Source organism: Engystomops pustulosus, chromosome 3 (assembly GCF_040894005.1).
Source record: "Engystomops pustulosus chromosome 3, aEngPut4.maternal, whole genome shotgun sequence".
In the NCBI taxonomy this organism is placed as follows: domain Eukaryota; kingdom Metazoa; phylum Chordata; class Amphibia; order Anura; family Leptodactylidae; genus Engystomops; species Engystomops pustulosus.
In genome coordinates, this window is record NC_092413.1 from 84,467,586 (window position 1) to 84,483,145 (window position 15,560).

The 15,560-nt window shown below is 38.1% G+C and overlaps 1 protein-coding gene across 5 annotated transcripts in view; it reads left to right on the forward strand.

Annotated features, from left to right (window-relative positions):
* PDE10A (phosphodiesterase 10A) overlaps window positions 1–10,448 on the forward strand; it is a 246,584-nt gene extending 236,136 nt beyond the window's left edge. For all 5 annotated transcript variants that reach the window (XM_072141283.1, XM_072141284.1, XM_072141287.1 and 2 more), the window contains one exon: window positions 404–10,448. In XM_072141283.1, the coding sequence (XP_071997384.1) occupies window positions 404–515 (112 nt within the window). In that variant the 3' untranslated portion in view covers window positions 516–10,448. The remainder of the gene's footprint in view (window positions 1–403) is intronic.
* The last annotated feature ends 5,112 nt before the right edge of the window (window positions 10,449–15,560 follow it).

Sequence of the window (15,560 nt, forward strand, 5' to 3'; positions counted from 1 at the left end):
AGACAGAAGATCTTGTGCCTGTGCGAGAATTCCAGACAGCCAGCTGACGTCACCGGCTATCTGATCATGAAGAGCCATTGGAGTCATGCATAACAATGAGGCAGGGGGCATGCCTAAATTAGGTTGTCGGAGGAGACAGGAGGTGCTCTCGTCGGACGGGACTCTGAGCCCCTCTGGCTCATTTTGAATATTTTCAAAAGCTTATTTTCTTGCTCTGTTGGAGGCCTCGCAGGCCCCTACAGGTAACAAGAGTGCGTTATGGTGGTAGATGTCCTGTAATGGCTGCCATAAATAGGTGATATGGCATTGCAGTTTCCTATACTTCCCATTGTCCTTTTAAGATGTAATAATGCTTTAATGTTGAAGTGCTGTCCATCACACTTTGTCTTTATCCTTTGCCTAGGGATAATCTTAACCAGTGGGAGAAAGTATCTAGAGGAGAAGATACTACCATGTGGATTCCCACGGAGCCAACGGATTCATCAGATTCTCTTCCGGTTAAGATTGATGACTGATTGGCAGTGGCACGGTCAGATGTGGCCTGAAAAAGGGCATCAAGCACCATAGAAGGGAGAACACAAACTTTATATTTACAATACACATTTTCACTTATTTAAGGATAATATTTTTTAACACATAAGTAGACCTATGTTGTCACAGGCCCTTATTTGGGAACCGACTGTTGGAATCAGTGATGTAGCTCCTAACTGGCTGCATATCTCCTCATTGGGTACTTTTTGCTTTAAGGTCTCCTGGTACTATAATGCTGGAGAAACAGCATATTACTGATATTAGGACACATTTGTTGAATTTCCCATCAGATATTCAAAGGTTTTAGTTATGAACTGTATAAGCTTTTGTAAAGGCAAAGTTTCTTATTTTTAGAAAGGTCTCTTAGTTGGTCCTTTTTTTAAGAGCCACTCTGAGAATTTCTGGCACTTAGTAAGCCTTTGAAAGGTTTAGCTGTTAAGTAATTTATATTTTGTACTGTATGTAGGTTAATATGAGCACTTGTTTTTACTTTTGAGGTCTGCAAAACTGTGTGTAAAGATTTCAATGCATTGGGGTTTGTAACCTATAAGGTCTTTATGAATGGCGCATTTTCCCTTTAAACATTCAGAATTCACATACAGAAAGAGGATAGAAATATGGGGTGGATATTTTGAGATACATTTAAATTATGTTTCTGAAGATAATCTTAATGCTGTAGGGCTGGTTAAAAAAATGTATGGCTTTATGTACAGTGAATGAAAATTGGACAGCGTAACCTCCACTCTGAATCTACTAGAAGAGTAATGAAAGTCGACTATATTTTGAAGTAACAATTATTCAGCTTGTATTACTTTTCCAAAAAATCCAGTCTCCTGCCAATCACAATAATATACAAAACAAAGTTTCCAGAAGAATGTTTTGTGAAGGAACAATGGAACTGAAACAGAAGAACTCTAAAACTCCTAGTCCAACAGTAGTCGAAGAAATGCTTTTCTTCATCATCTAATATGACTAAAGAGAATTCAACAGTAGTACATCACACAGTATTTGTGTCGGCCTATTTAGGATTTTCAGCAGTCAATATGATAGCTACATAGATCCATAAAAATATGTATGTTTATGTATGATGTGGATGACATAACCACCTGCTCACGCCATTACCTGGATGTTGCTGTATGAATCCTAGATGGCAATATGTGTGTGAATTTATGGATTCATCTACTAGTGTTTAAATTCTAATTTGACAGTAAAGATTCTTCTGCATTATGTAAGCAGTCCCACTGACAACAGCCATTACCCTTGTCACTCACATAGGTGGCAAAAATGATTGATGATACTTTAGACTTTACTTTATAATGCAAATTGGTGAAAAGGTTTCTTAAAGTTCTTGCCACACTCGCCCAGACCACCCGTAACTGCTCTTCATAAAATTTTTTTCTTCTTCCTACATCTTGCAACTGCAAAAATCATCTTTTTGACTCGGGAAGCTATATGCAAATGATGACTGTGACAGCATCATTTAGTTTCTTGTAATCTGTCCCCTAGGTCTGTATACACCCACACCTTCCTGTAAACACAGTCATGCCCCAAATCCCAGGCAAATCCCACACTCTTCTGAGACTCTGTGTAAGCAAAATACTCGGGCCACGCATACGCCGGCGTGTCAGGAAGATCAAGAAGAGGCTGGCATCCAGTGCACAAGCACAGGAAAAGGAAACGGAGCGGGGGCAGGTTAAAGGGCTGAATCGAGGGAGTAGGTGAGGGTAGTACCCAGACAAACTCATGATGAATAAGCTGGACAGGCCTGAGTTGGGTCAAATGGACCTATAGGAGGTAATTTGCATAATCTGGGAAAGAGGATTATAAAAGTTTTACACTAAACACTGATATTGATTGATTGAAATGTATCTAAAGATGCTGGGGAGAGTATTTTTAAAATGTTCTTTAAGATGATAACATTATATCCAGTATAAATAGATAAAAATGCTGTAGTAATGAAAGTAAATTATTCTGTGCAAAAAGTAAACCTTATTGACTATTCATACTACAGATGTCCCAGGTTGATGTCTGAACCCTTACAAATACAATTTTTTTTGAGGAACAAAATTTCTTTTTTTATATAAAGAAAAAAGTAACACACTGTCAGATCTACTAAACAGTCTGTGTTAATATCTCATTTCTTCTGTCATGAGCGTGACTCATGTTTTTCTCTGATATGTGAAGTCTCTGACATATTGTAAAGCCAACAATAAGGGGAGATAAGCTTTCCTGGTGCATACACCTAAAGTTTCATATAAGGAAGTGCGAAGAGAACCTTATACATTTTTTGTGTTGCTGTGTTTATCACAGGGAGTTAATGAAAAAGTTTTGGTTAGATCCATAACTATATAAGTTGGGCATGTTTGTCAGTACCATATACTACTAAGGCTACATTCACACGAATGTGTGCCCTCCGGTAGCACAGCAGGCACACGTCGGCCCGACCGGGAGAGCAGGAGTAGGTGCTGCTCACCCCTTCCCCTCTCCAATTGCCGGCCTATGGGGTGATGTATATACCGTACGTCCCACAACTGCCGTGTGAATGAAGCCTAAGATTGTACTGCTTTATAGAAAAAGCCAGTAATGTATGAGATGGCTTTGGAATAAAAAGTTTAATTGAAGTGTAAAAGCAAATCTACCCAACCCATGGGATCAAATTTGGTCAACCTTTTCATGCATCTAGGAACCTCTGGACTTTCCAATTTCCATATATCAAGAGAAACAAGCAACAGGCATTTTGATTTTACCTTGTAAGATCACTGATTTATTCGCCTGTCTGCCCCTTTTTGTAATCCTCTCCATCTTACAGTCCTTAAAGCTGTGAAATAGTGAATGCAGTAACACAACAATATAGGCTGTTCCCTAGTACCACAAGATAAGTAATGAAGTTTTGAAAGTCGCATTGGGGTTCTTTGTAAAATATAAGCTGTTGGGGTATATGCTGCACTGTGGCAGAATATACCTTGCTGTAACTCTTGGCCACTAGTCTCTACCACTGCACCTCCCTGTTTTCAGATCTTGCACAATCTATTAAGATACCACTTGGACCAAAGATAACAAGATTAGTTGGCTGGAAACTGCTACAGTTACAGTAAAAATCCATTAACTATAATGGACTGGTAGTTTTCCAGGCATTTTAGTGCAATGTACTTGCAAAAAATTATGCACAAAGTCAAGTGGTAGTTTATAATTGACAAACCATTTTATCAAGGTATGGCGATTGTATGCAGTAGAGAAATATTATGAAATACCTAAACTAATACTTGTCCGCTCTCATTTATGGTTTGTCTCCGATTGTCCGTTGATTTTTGAGAGCATAATATCAGATTAAGATATTTTGGAGCTGATATCATCCCTGCCACCCTACCACAGGAAATTGGAATCTGCAGGGATGATCCGGTGCATCATCCTTAGCACTCAACTGCAGAAAAGCTGCATGTGACAATATTTTCCCATAACCAGAGCACAAAATCATATTACATATTTTGTAATATGAGATTTTTCCAGCTGGAAGCCAGGGGTAATGCCATGGATTTGAGTTCATATGAACAGGTACAGTTCTTCTAGTTAAATGAAAGAGCTGGGATGCTACTACAGTAGCCTTTCCATAGCATTTACACACATCTGCTGGGAACTGAAGAAGCACTAAGTTATCTGGAAGTATATTGGAAACAGTGATACCGCACTGACAGACTACTGACCCGATTACAGTTTACATTATTATTTTATTATTGATTTACTATAATATTGTTACATATTGAAAAACAGCCATATTTTCCTTGGTGACTTCACTTTTCTAATGGCATATATAGATAGTACTGGTAATGAAAATAAACTGTGATGCTAGCTACTGACTCTCAATATGTGCTGTGTGTGTGTGATATGTGTTATAATTATTTTTGTCTTATTTAAGTCTACCTTAAGTCCTAGACTGTAATGTTTTGTAAAGCAAACACTCACTTATTTTAATCACCATTTTACAATTTGTATAGATCTTATCTGCAAATTAAACTGAGAATGGCTGGCAAAACATATTAGAGTCTTGTTCAGCTGATCTTTTTAGACCTTCCACACGCATGGCTCAACAGAATGTGGACAAGTTCTGAATAGACGAGAGGTGAGACGGTCACTGCTGAACACTTCTTGTCTCTTCCAGACAACATTCCAACATGCTTTAACCCACCAATGACATCTGCTTTATTAACAGTCAAGAGGCCACAGGCACAATACAGTTGATGCTATCCAGTGGCTTAGGTGCTGCATGTAGCCCCTAGTCCCTATTATTTGTCTCTTCACAGCCTTATTAGGTGTTTACCATCTGCACTGGTCATTTATGTACCAGAAAAAAATTTGCTAAACTTTTTTTTTTTTCTTGATGGTTTACGTTTAACATTCTATTTTACCTCATGATCATATATCCCAATTGTAATGGAAACCATGATAGAGTGCTTGATCTGTCAAACAATGGACATCAACTATGCCCTGCAGAAACCTAATGGGATAATTTGGTTTCTGTGGAAATGGGATTGTTGTTTTTTATTTTTTATTAAGTTCAACCAAATATGTGATGGTGACTGTTGGCAAAGAATCCAACACTGATGTGAAGAGTCTAATATGTCCCTCCTTTATTTTTTAGTTCGATGTGGCTCCTGCTGTAGGACATTTTGTATGTACCCCACAAAAATCAGCAAATTTGGTTGACATGCATCTAATGTGTTTGGCCACCCTAACTATGCAAACATTGTACTACTTAGCCTGCACTTTATACCGTTACAAACTAGATAAAGCAGCATTTGTATTTTGCTAGTTGTTGCTGTAAAACTGCACGGAGCACACTTTGCTTAATGCCAATCAGCAAAGAATGCTGGGAGATTTCAGCCTTTGGGTCTGCTGAAGGCAGCTTTCATACTGCAGAGATATTCTTGTAAGTCTTTGATCATTCTTTCTGACAATTTTTAGGAATCATTTCACAGAGTGCTTATTCTAGAAATTCATGGTGGAGCAAGTCTGTTGACTGTACGGAAAAAAAAGTCACATGTTTTACAAAATATAAATACAATTTTATGTCCATTTATGAGCTGTAAACGGTGCACATATGGGAACATATACTTTGTAAAGTTTATAAACTTCAGTAATATCTCTCAAAAGCCTTTAAAAAAAAAAGCCTTACGTGACCTGCATATTTTAGGGACTGAATAGATTAAGATTTAAGTACATTTTTGTAAATTTGCATCATGGCATGGAGGCTAGTCGCACACCATCGCTAGTAGTGTCTATTAGTCTATTCCATTATGCTGTAGAATAACAGACCCCTAGAACCGAGCATAAACAGAAGACCGTTTACCATCCGTTCTAATACAATTGTATATAATGTGTGCAAGTTTACTTTCTGTTACGCACTTGTGAAAATAACTAAATCTCATTTATTTTTTCCATTATAAGTAATGGAAAAGTAGCAGCCTCAATCCCCAAAAATCTATTCAGGTTGGAGGAGGGGGTAGTCAGCCCAGATTACACAAAGCATAAAGAATGCATATGTTTTCTACATAATTGAGCTATTGTCTATGTTTGCAACAGGCCAAGTGTAGTCCTTTATCTGGTCCCAACTTTTCTATAGTCGGTGCTCTGGAGACCTTTAGTAATGTACCTCTATTTGAAAAGCCTTTGGCTATTATTATATCTAAGCGTTCTAGGTTACATCTCTGACACCATTATATCCCATACACAAGATCCTGGCCTTAATCTTGTAGACACACAAAGAAATATTATGTCTGCATTAAGTGTACACTTTTGTTTGGTCCTGCTAACTGTAAAGCTTAGTGGTTGCATAACCAAAGTTATGGACTAGGTCTGAAATAGTATATTAAATTATATTTATTAATTCAACATTTTGATAATGGTGTGTACCAAATATGTACATTTTGGGTTACATATCTAGTTCCTTCTACCAAAAATGAATCAGCACTATACTGATGATAAAATGAATGTATTTTAGCAGCTGTTAACAAGGAATTCTTGTTAATCACCCTTCCTATGTTTTGTGAATGGAAGAAACTTTTAATTTCCACCTCTGTACCCCACCACTTGTGTTACATTCACTGGCATGAAAAGCATGCATAACACATGGCATAGATTGTTCATTCAGTTTGTGTCATACAGGTTTGGTACGGATCGTTGGTTGTCGTTGACAGAATTTGCACTACTGTAACTTTAGGATTTAATTGGCTTTTTATTGTCTTGGCTTCCATTCAGGTGTTTGCCTGCAGCTTAGCACTAAATAGTATATCTTTATGCAGGAAATATCCATTGCCATATATTGGTGCCCAAACTCTTACTGTTTGAGGTAAATGTCTGAATATGCACCTTAAACTACAGCCCTTGGTGCTATGCTAAAATAGCTGAGTGATAAATGCGTTAGGTGGCTGTCAAATGAATAGTTGGCACTCTTGGGGAACATTCATCCATGTATCCTTTCAAATAAATGAGAACCTTTTGAGCTGTTTCATAGAACTTATTGTACCTCTAACATTGTATGAAATCATTTATGCTTTGACTAATGACTGATAATTGGTTGAAATTGATAATTTTTTTAGTGCCTGCACACATGCCAAAATACATGTGATGCATATCAATATTTTTAATTAGTTTTTGAAATTTTCTTGTTTGAAAGCCAAACTTAGCAATGGGTTCAATGGAACTAGGAAATAAAAATAGACAATTTTTACTACTACTTCATCCTTTATCAGCTGTCTTGGTTCAAAAAATTTAGCCGACAGAACTGTTTCCACCGGACTTTTCTTAGCAATTTTGTCTGTGGCAAAAAAACTGGGTTTCATTCAGCATGAAGAATTTATTGATTTAAATTTCATCCCGTTTGGTGCGACTGTAAATTGCTTTGGGCTAGCCTCCAGTGATTACACTGCTGCCAATCCACAATGATTCTGCCCGTCCACAGCCTTAGAGCTTATTCACACAACAGTGAAAACTGCTATGTGTGGTCAGTTTTTTATGGACAGCACAAGACATAAAATCCAATATTTTTAATGGAACAATTGGCATTTTTAGAACAGACCATGTTATCCGCTGCATGTCTTAATATAAAGCTTTTTCTCATTGATCATCATAAACCACAGACTATTGCAACCTAAATATGAATGTAGCCAAAGTTTGCTTCAGTCTATCATCCATCTGGATCCTTATAAACTATTCTATGAGTAAGCCATGAAAAACCGTTCTGATTTGCCCATGCTTTATCTAAAACAGGGGTCGAGAACCTATGGATCGCAAGCCAGGTGTTGTTCTTTTGATGGCTGCGTCTGGCTTGAGAGCCATAGGTTCTTTAATAAATAGCTGATCACAGTATGCAGGCAGCAACGTTATCACGGTCTGCGTTCTTTGTGCAACCAAGGCAAGGCTGCCATCATTGCTTAGGGGACGGCACTTGGGTCATAGAGAGGAGTGGGCGCCTGCATCTGTTGCCTAAACTACGCCAATGCCTGTGTCATATAGAATGCAGGAGCAAAGAGAAGCTGGCAGGTAGGCAAGTAAAATACGGTAGGCTAGCCATTCAAAAAAACATGGCGCAAGGCTGTTTTTCACTGTTGTGTGCGGTTGGACTATGAGTGATGTATGAAAAATAATGTCACATAGTTGCAACTTAGCTGTGAAAAAAGTATGAAGAAGTTTTTCCAGGGCCATGAATCAGCTCTGTTGTTTTATGTAATTTGGGAACCCATCTATAGTATCATTTTAGTGGATTACCTTAACTAATGATGTGTTGTGTTGTACAAAGCGGCCTTAAGAAAATATGCAGTGCAGGTTTTCAGACCAAACCATACCAATTTGTTCAGTGTGTATTTTTACCCTTTGTCGAATATTGTAGGTATTCTATTGCCTTCACGACTACATTCCAAAGAAAGCTTTCTAACTTAACCACCTAATTTCAGGCTTTTTTTCTGCAGAAAAATTAGGACAAATTCTGCTGGAAATGAAAAACCAACCTGTATTCAGCCTAAGGGCACATTCACATGGCCGTCTGCGGGGACGTACATGCGGTCGCAAATTTGCGGCCGCATGTACGTCCCCATAGACGGCAATAGCGGCGCAGATGCGGTGCCACACATGTGTGGCACCGATCCCGCCCGCACACCGCAAAAAGATAGAGCATGCTCTATCTTTTGGCGTGTGTGCGGCCGTGCGCCGCTATTCTCTATGGAGGGAGGAGGGGTCACCTCTTCCTCCTCTCCAGCACACGGGCATACCGCTGTGTGAATGTACCCTAAGGTCGGTTGTACATGAGTGACTTTCTGTTAACAGGATTACCCAATGTGTCTGCAGAATTTCCGAGCCCAAATGTACAACTATGTCGGAACAAACTCTCACGTACAACTGTCCTTAGGCTACAGCTAGATCCAACAATTCTACAAGCAGTTTTAATGTACACACCTTTGCCTAGGCAAATATATAACTTGGCCCAAAGTGGAGAGGGATACTTTTCTTTCTTTTCATATGTGGCTCGCTCCATAGAATACAGGACATTATGGATATTGCAGCAGTGGAAGAGTCTTTTTATTTTAATCTCTTTTTAGGTATGTAGTTCTTATGTATAGAATTCAGACTAATGTATAAGGCTTTTATCTCAAAGTTTCCCTCATTCTGATAACTGGTTGTGGGCTTGGCTCCTAGTAGTACTCGATAAAATTTCCATCCTTGCTGCCTGGCTTTACAAGTGACTTCTGCACTCACCATATGACTTATTGACATGAATAAGGCACACATTAGAATATCTAATTATCCGTGTCATATTATGTACCAAGTAAAGTTGTTACATCGTTTTCTTCCTCTAGTAAATAAAAAACCACAGGATTATGTTCCGATAATCTTACATTTCTATGATAACTAATCACATCAAGCCTAAATATTGGAAATTGTGAATGTGTTTTCAAATTGAAAGCAACAGAATTGTTCAAATAAAATATAATCAAATTAATAAAAATTATAGCAGTTTACGTTGCTTGCTGACCAAAAACTGTGCTCCATATATAGAAATACGGGTTATGTTTCATTAGAAAAATAAATAAATAGAACACCTATGAGTTTAAAAATGAAAGAAAAAAAAAATCAGTCAAATAGATTCTTTTATGTAAACAGACTACAGTACAAAATTTTTGGATCTGCTGATCCAAAGTAATATGTAGACTGTACTTATTTTTTATATAAGTATATATATGTGTATATTGCATATGTAAAAATGGTGTGTTAAAATTATAGCGAACAAAATATGCAAGTGCAATAATTTGAAAATGTCTTAACTTTGCATATGACTTATAAATAATGTACATGTGTATTTTTCCTTTTTGTTATTTTCTATATTTAAGTTTGTACAGTAGATAACTAATATGCTGTAGTTGTAAATACATTTAGAAAAACAAAAATGCTGATATATAAATATACATTGTATGCTACTTAGAACAAAACTTCTGTGGATATGTAATAAGAAATATAAAAATATATTTTATGTATTATACTTGTAGACTCATACATATATATTTCAAATTGCTCTTAGATTTAAAAGCAATTTATTTGGCAGTGAAAATGAGGACAGAGCTTTTTGTATATTTTTTTTTATTGAATATATTCTTTGCTGTTGTGGAAAGTTAATGTATCATGGAACATGTGTTATAAAAAGAAGCAGCTACAAAAATCTACATTTATTTCTATCAATTTTAATTACCGTAACACTAGTATTTTCTATATGGAAATTCCAGAAACAATATCTACTGGTAAACTGTGAAGCATGTGGACTTTCCACATGTTTTATGATACAATTTCCAGGTTTTAGCACTTTTAGTGGAAACTTTAGACAATGATGCTGTGATTTTCATTTCTAAATACAGTAAAGAATTTAATAAACTCAACTTGGTGTGTGTCTTTATTTACAGAAATACTTTCAACACAAAAATATATTTTATAAATATTCACTATCGGTGAAAAATTATGAGTTAATTTCACTTATGCAGGTCTATCTCTTATGTAGGCTGGTAGTGAACAGGAAAGTAACGTATGAGACATTATTCTTTTGACTGAACCAAGAGCCTACACTTTTTAAACAATGAAGTAAGTCTGGTAAGTAGCAACAAGTGTTTGCCTTGTTAACCCCATAGCGCAGTGATGGCGAACCTTTTAGCAGCCGAGTGCCCAAAAAGCAACCCAAATCCCTCCTTATTTATCTCAAAGTGCCAACAAAAAATTAAAGCAGTAACTTATTGCTCCCTGTTCTTCAACAACTTTCAATCATATTGGCCTCCTGAAAATTAAAAATTTGCATCATTTTAGCTGCTTTCCAGTGTCCCTCTGTGCTCAGAGAATTGTGGGGCCTGCAAGAGGTCCTCCAAAGATAATTTGGCCCTGTCTATTCATTCTCCCTCTTTCTACAGTCCCAAGTAGCGAAGTAAGTATTAAAATATGATCAAAAGCAGCATCTTTTAAGTTTCTTGGAACTGCAGGAAGATTCTTTGAGTCTTGTCTGGTGTGCTGGGGAGATGGCTCAGGTGCCCACAGAAAGAGCTCTGAGTGCCGCCTCTGGCACCCGTGCCATAGGTTCGCCACCACTGCCATAGCGCAATAAGACGTACCCTTACGTCTGAGCCCTCTTCATACTCGCCGGCTGCTTCCTTCACAATGAAGCAAACGCCCCTGTCGCTAACACCCGCGATCGTTGCTAGCAAAGAGCGGTGATCTGTTGCCAGCTCACCTAAAGCAAGTTTTCTCGCCAAAATCACTGTTTGTCTGCTGTATTTACCAATCCAACTTAGGGGTGCTGAAAATAACTGTCAGCATGTCAGTTCACAAGTTTGTTCTATAAGCTATATAACCCATTTTACACAAGTATAGCCCACTGATTAATATTTAACTTCAATATACTTAATGAGATCATCTTTCTAATACTAGGCAATACTATGTATCTAAATACAATGGTCATTTATTTTTTTTTTCTCTTAGATTTTGTAGATGTATACAAAAATTTGTGACATTTCCACTTGCCCATTTTGCCTCCACAGAGTAAATCTGTGTAGCCCCTAATGTCTTTTAGAATCTAGATGTCGACATTTAAGAAAAAAAAGTTACAAATTTATGTGTAAATAAGCTCTTCTCCCGAGCAGGCGTAGGAAATGGTCGCTGAAGAATTTGCAACTTTTTCAGATGAAAGTTGCAAAAAGAAACAGATGCTAGAATACAAAAAAAACATTAGGGATATTTGGTTTTCGCATGACATTTATGGAAAATGTAAAAGGTTCAGATTACTATTATGATATATTTTTACAGTAGGGCATTTAAGTATAAGCATGCAATGGTGATTTCCCCATCTGAAGAATTTATTGAAACAAAAGCAAACAGTAGTGTGTATACTCCCACAAAAAATTTCAATGTCTCAATAACTTGTCATTTGGCCTTGATAATCAATTATAGCTTGACAATGACATTTCATGCTGTTAAAAGTCCTCTAATTATCTGCTGAAGCATGGCATTCTGCTATTCTTCAAGGGTGGCCCCTAACCCCTTGACAATGGACGTAGAAGTACATTACGTGAGGCAGTGACATGCTGCATCATGACATACTACTACGTCCAGCTTCTGGCACTGGCTCCAGAATCTGCGGATGTAAGCTGTGGGTGTTAACCCCTTACATGCTTTGGGTCACTCATGACAATGGCATGTAAGGGGCATCTGACGTGATTTGGACCGCCCCCGGTGCAGGAGGGAGGGGCTGATGCCGAGACATTACAGTGTGAGACGGGAGAAGATTTTACCGAGAAGAATCTATCCTGCCCAACCATAACTTCAGAAGTTTTACTATTGGATCCTGGGGCAATCAAAAGTGTATACCAGGTCTGATAGAGACGGGATGGAATTGTGAAATTGTGTATTCGATCTCTCTTTTATGTGTCTATCTCTCATATCTATCTATATATACACTGTCTGTAAATTATAAACTACTGTCTGTTATTCTTGTTCAGGGCTAAAGAGTATCTTGCTGGATGTGACTGTTCACAAAATAGTTTTATTTTGGGGCACCACTTTTAGTTTGCACCCAGGGCCCACTTAAACAGTCCCTGCCCCATGGAGAATCCAAGGCGTTGGCCACTTCCTCATGTAACCTGCAAGTGTGTGTGTGTGTGTGGGGGGGGGGGATATACAGTAATTTACCACTGTACATCAATTAATAGTTCTTTACCACTTTCTTGATATGTAAAGTAAAGCCTCCTGTCTTGTACCTTAGCAGCCAGACATTCCTGTCCAAAAAATGGTTGTAGTCTACAGTAAAAATCTTTTGTGTTTGGTGAAACAGTCTATGCTATGTTTATATTTACTATCTCTATATAGCGAATATGAAATAAAGGGATGTTTGAAGAGAGATATTTCTAGCGGTTTCTGAATGGCGTCTTTTTCTCACTGAAGATTTAAGTTGTGTCTTTTAACCAGTTACAAGAATATTGGAATATGACAAAAGCGACAATAAGAAACACGAGAACTCAGGTCAAATTGTCCTTTTTTTTTATATTGGTAAATTACCAGGTAAATATCCTGCCACTCTTACTTACACACCCTTTACAGAAAACATTCACTAAAAAAGACCAAACGCACCTGCTGCTGGGGAGCTATGCACAGAAGCTTCCATCTGTCTGCTGGTGGCGCGCTGGCAGAGAGCTCTGTATAAAGGAGGGTAAGTTGTGGATACTGAGGGCGTGGAGTAGCCTTGGCCCCCAGAGTTTTTTCAGGCTACTCCACCCCCCAGTAGCCTTAGAAATTAGTCAGCATGTTCCAGCATCATACTATATTTCTGCAGCAGCTGCATCCCTGAATTAGTGAATAACAGGATGCAGCTGCTGCCTGGACAGGGAATCCACAATGGAGAATATCTCAGAAAGCACATTCCCAATGGTAGATTTCCTCTAAGGGTGATGCTACACGTGGTGTTTTTTTCCGTTTTTAAGCATGAGTTTTCAATCTGTTCAAAAATGCATGCGTTTTTTAAAAAAATATCCATTTTTTACTGTTCTATGCCATTCCATGTGTTTGGCTGCTTTGAACCTGTTCATCTATAAAGCAGCCAAACTGATGTGTTTTAAAAAAAATGCATGTTTTTAAACAGACCAAAAATGCCTTTTGTGGCATCACCCTTTGGGTCATTGCCGATCGTGATGGGTTGGGGAAGGTGGGGCAGAGAATTCCCAGACTATAAAAATATTTATCTCAGTAAACACTGTAACGGAACAATAACATCCAAATATAAGAATTGCCGTTTTCCAGTTTGCCACCCATTAAAAAGCGACAAAAGTGTTCAAAGGACATACAGTATTAAAATGGTATCAATGAAAACCTTATCTTTGTTCAACAAAAAAAATGTACCTTAGGCAAGCTTGACATCAACTTGCTTGGCCCTTGGAAACAGGATCAGGAACTAGTCTGACGCTACAGACCAAGTACAGTGCAGTGGACAGGAGTCCTTGCATCATAGTGAAATATGATGCAAGTAGCCCCTGCTAGCCAACGGAGCAGAGTTGTAGAGTAATCGTGATTACAGTGTCAACAGTGTCTGTCGGCAGACAAGGACCACTTGTATCATATTTCACTATGATGCAAGGACTCCCCTCCACTGCACTAGCATGTTCATCTGTAGCCGGCCTTACACTGCTGAAAAAGTTACAGGTGTAATTAGATACTAAACATAACTAAGCTACAGAGATCCAAAGAGCATTTGTAATAAGGGCAGAACAGTAAAAGCCCTGAAAACAAAGTCTCTAAGAAAATGGCATTTTTTTCATTTCCACCACATCTGGAAAATTTTACCTGCTTCCCAGTAAAAAGTATGAATATTAACCCTTTGCCACAACTTGACAAGGTATTACTGCGTTTTACAGCAAGGAGTGTATGGAAAGGGTCACAGACTGATCTATCTCCTTACAGGATGGGTGTTTTACAACTACCTCTTATACCTGTGATCTGTGCAATCTACATTTGCAGGTCTTAAAGGGGTATTCCAGGAAAGTATAATTCATGTACAAAGGAGTCCACAAAATATAAGCTAATATGTAATTATCCAAGAATAGAGAAAAAAGGTTATTTGCTCTAGCCAGAGCCCCCAAAGCTTCTTTTTTTTTTGTTTGTTTTCTTATGTTCTTAACTCTCCTTAGACCAAGCCACAGCACTGTCTCTGTTCAGACCGACACCACCGCGTTATTCACAAACCTTCTTCTAACATCCTTATAAGACAATATTGCTAGAAGGAATATACAGGCACATGGTGGAGTATGTTCATACAAGTTTAAAATTTATTGCAATGTTCATGATGGCCGCTTGTCACATGTCCTGCTCCTGCCTGGGCAGGGTCATGTGATCATCACTACGTTTGGCTGCAGTGGGTTGTTTGCAGTGTATCCAGTATGTCCAGTGTTGTGGTGAGACGTCATCTCAGTGAGGTAATGTGCAGTGATGGCAGTTACACAACATTACTATGGTAACAGAGCAGGACATAAGAGGGAGGAGTTACTTAGAACTAAAGGATCTTGGGACTTGTAGTTTGCATACTCTAGAGAGGCCATAAAATTTTGTGAATCACAAAATCATACTGTTTCAGCTCCATTTTGTGACTAATGACATTGAGTTTTGTTAAATTCATTTATAGCATCATGAGTTTTTGTATCAGACTTTCATATTCCCGGAATACCCCTTTAACCATTTAAAGAAAATCTACCACTTGTTTTTATATATATCTTGTTTATATAAAGTATATCAACATACTTTGAGAATGCTGTAGCAGAAACACATCTTGTTTAATCCCTGAACCAAGTGGTTCTGCTCAAAAAACAACTATATAATTCAGGACCTTGGGAAAGCTGGGTGCAGACTGATAAACACAATACATGGAGCTTGCTGAACTGTTCAGACAGGACTTGTCAACCTGAGCTGGATGAGTGATACACAGCAGCTGGGGGATGGTGCAGCAACTGAATACTTCTGTGCAACAT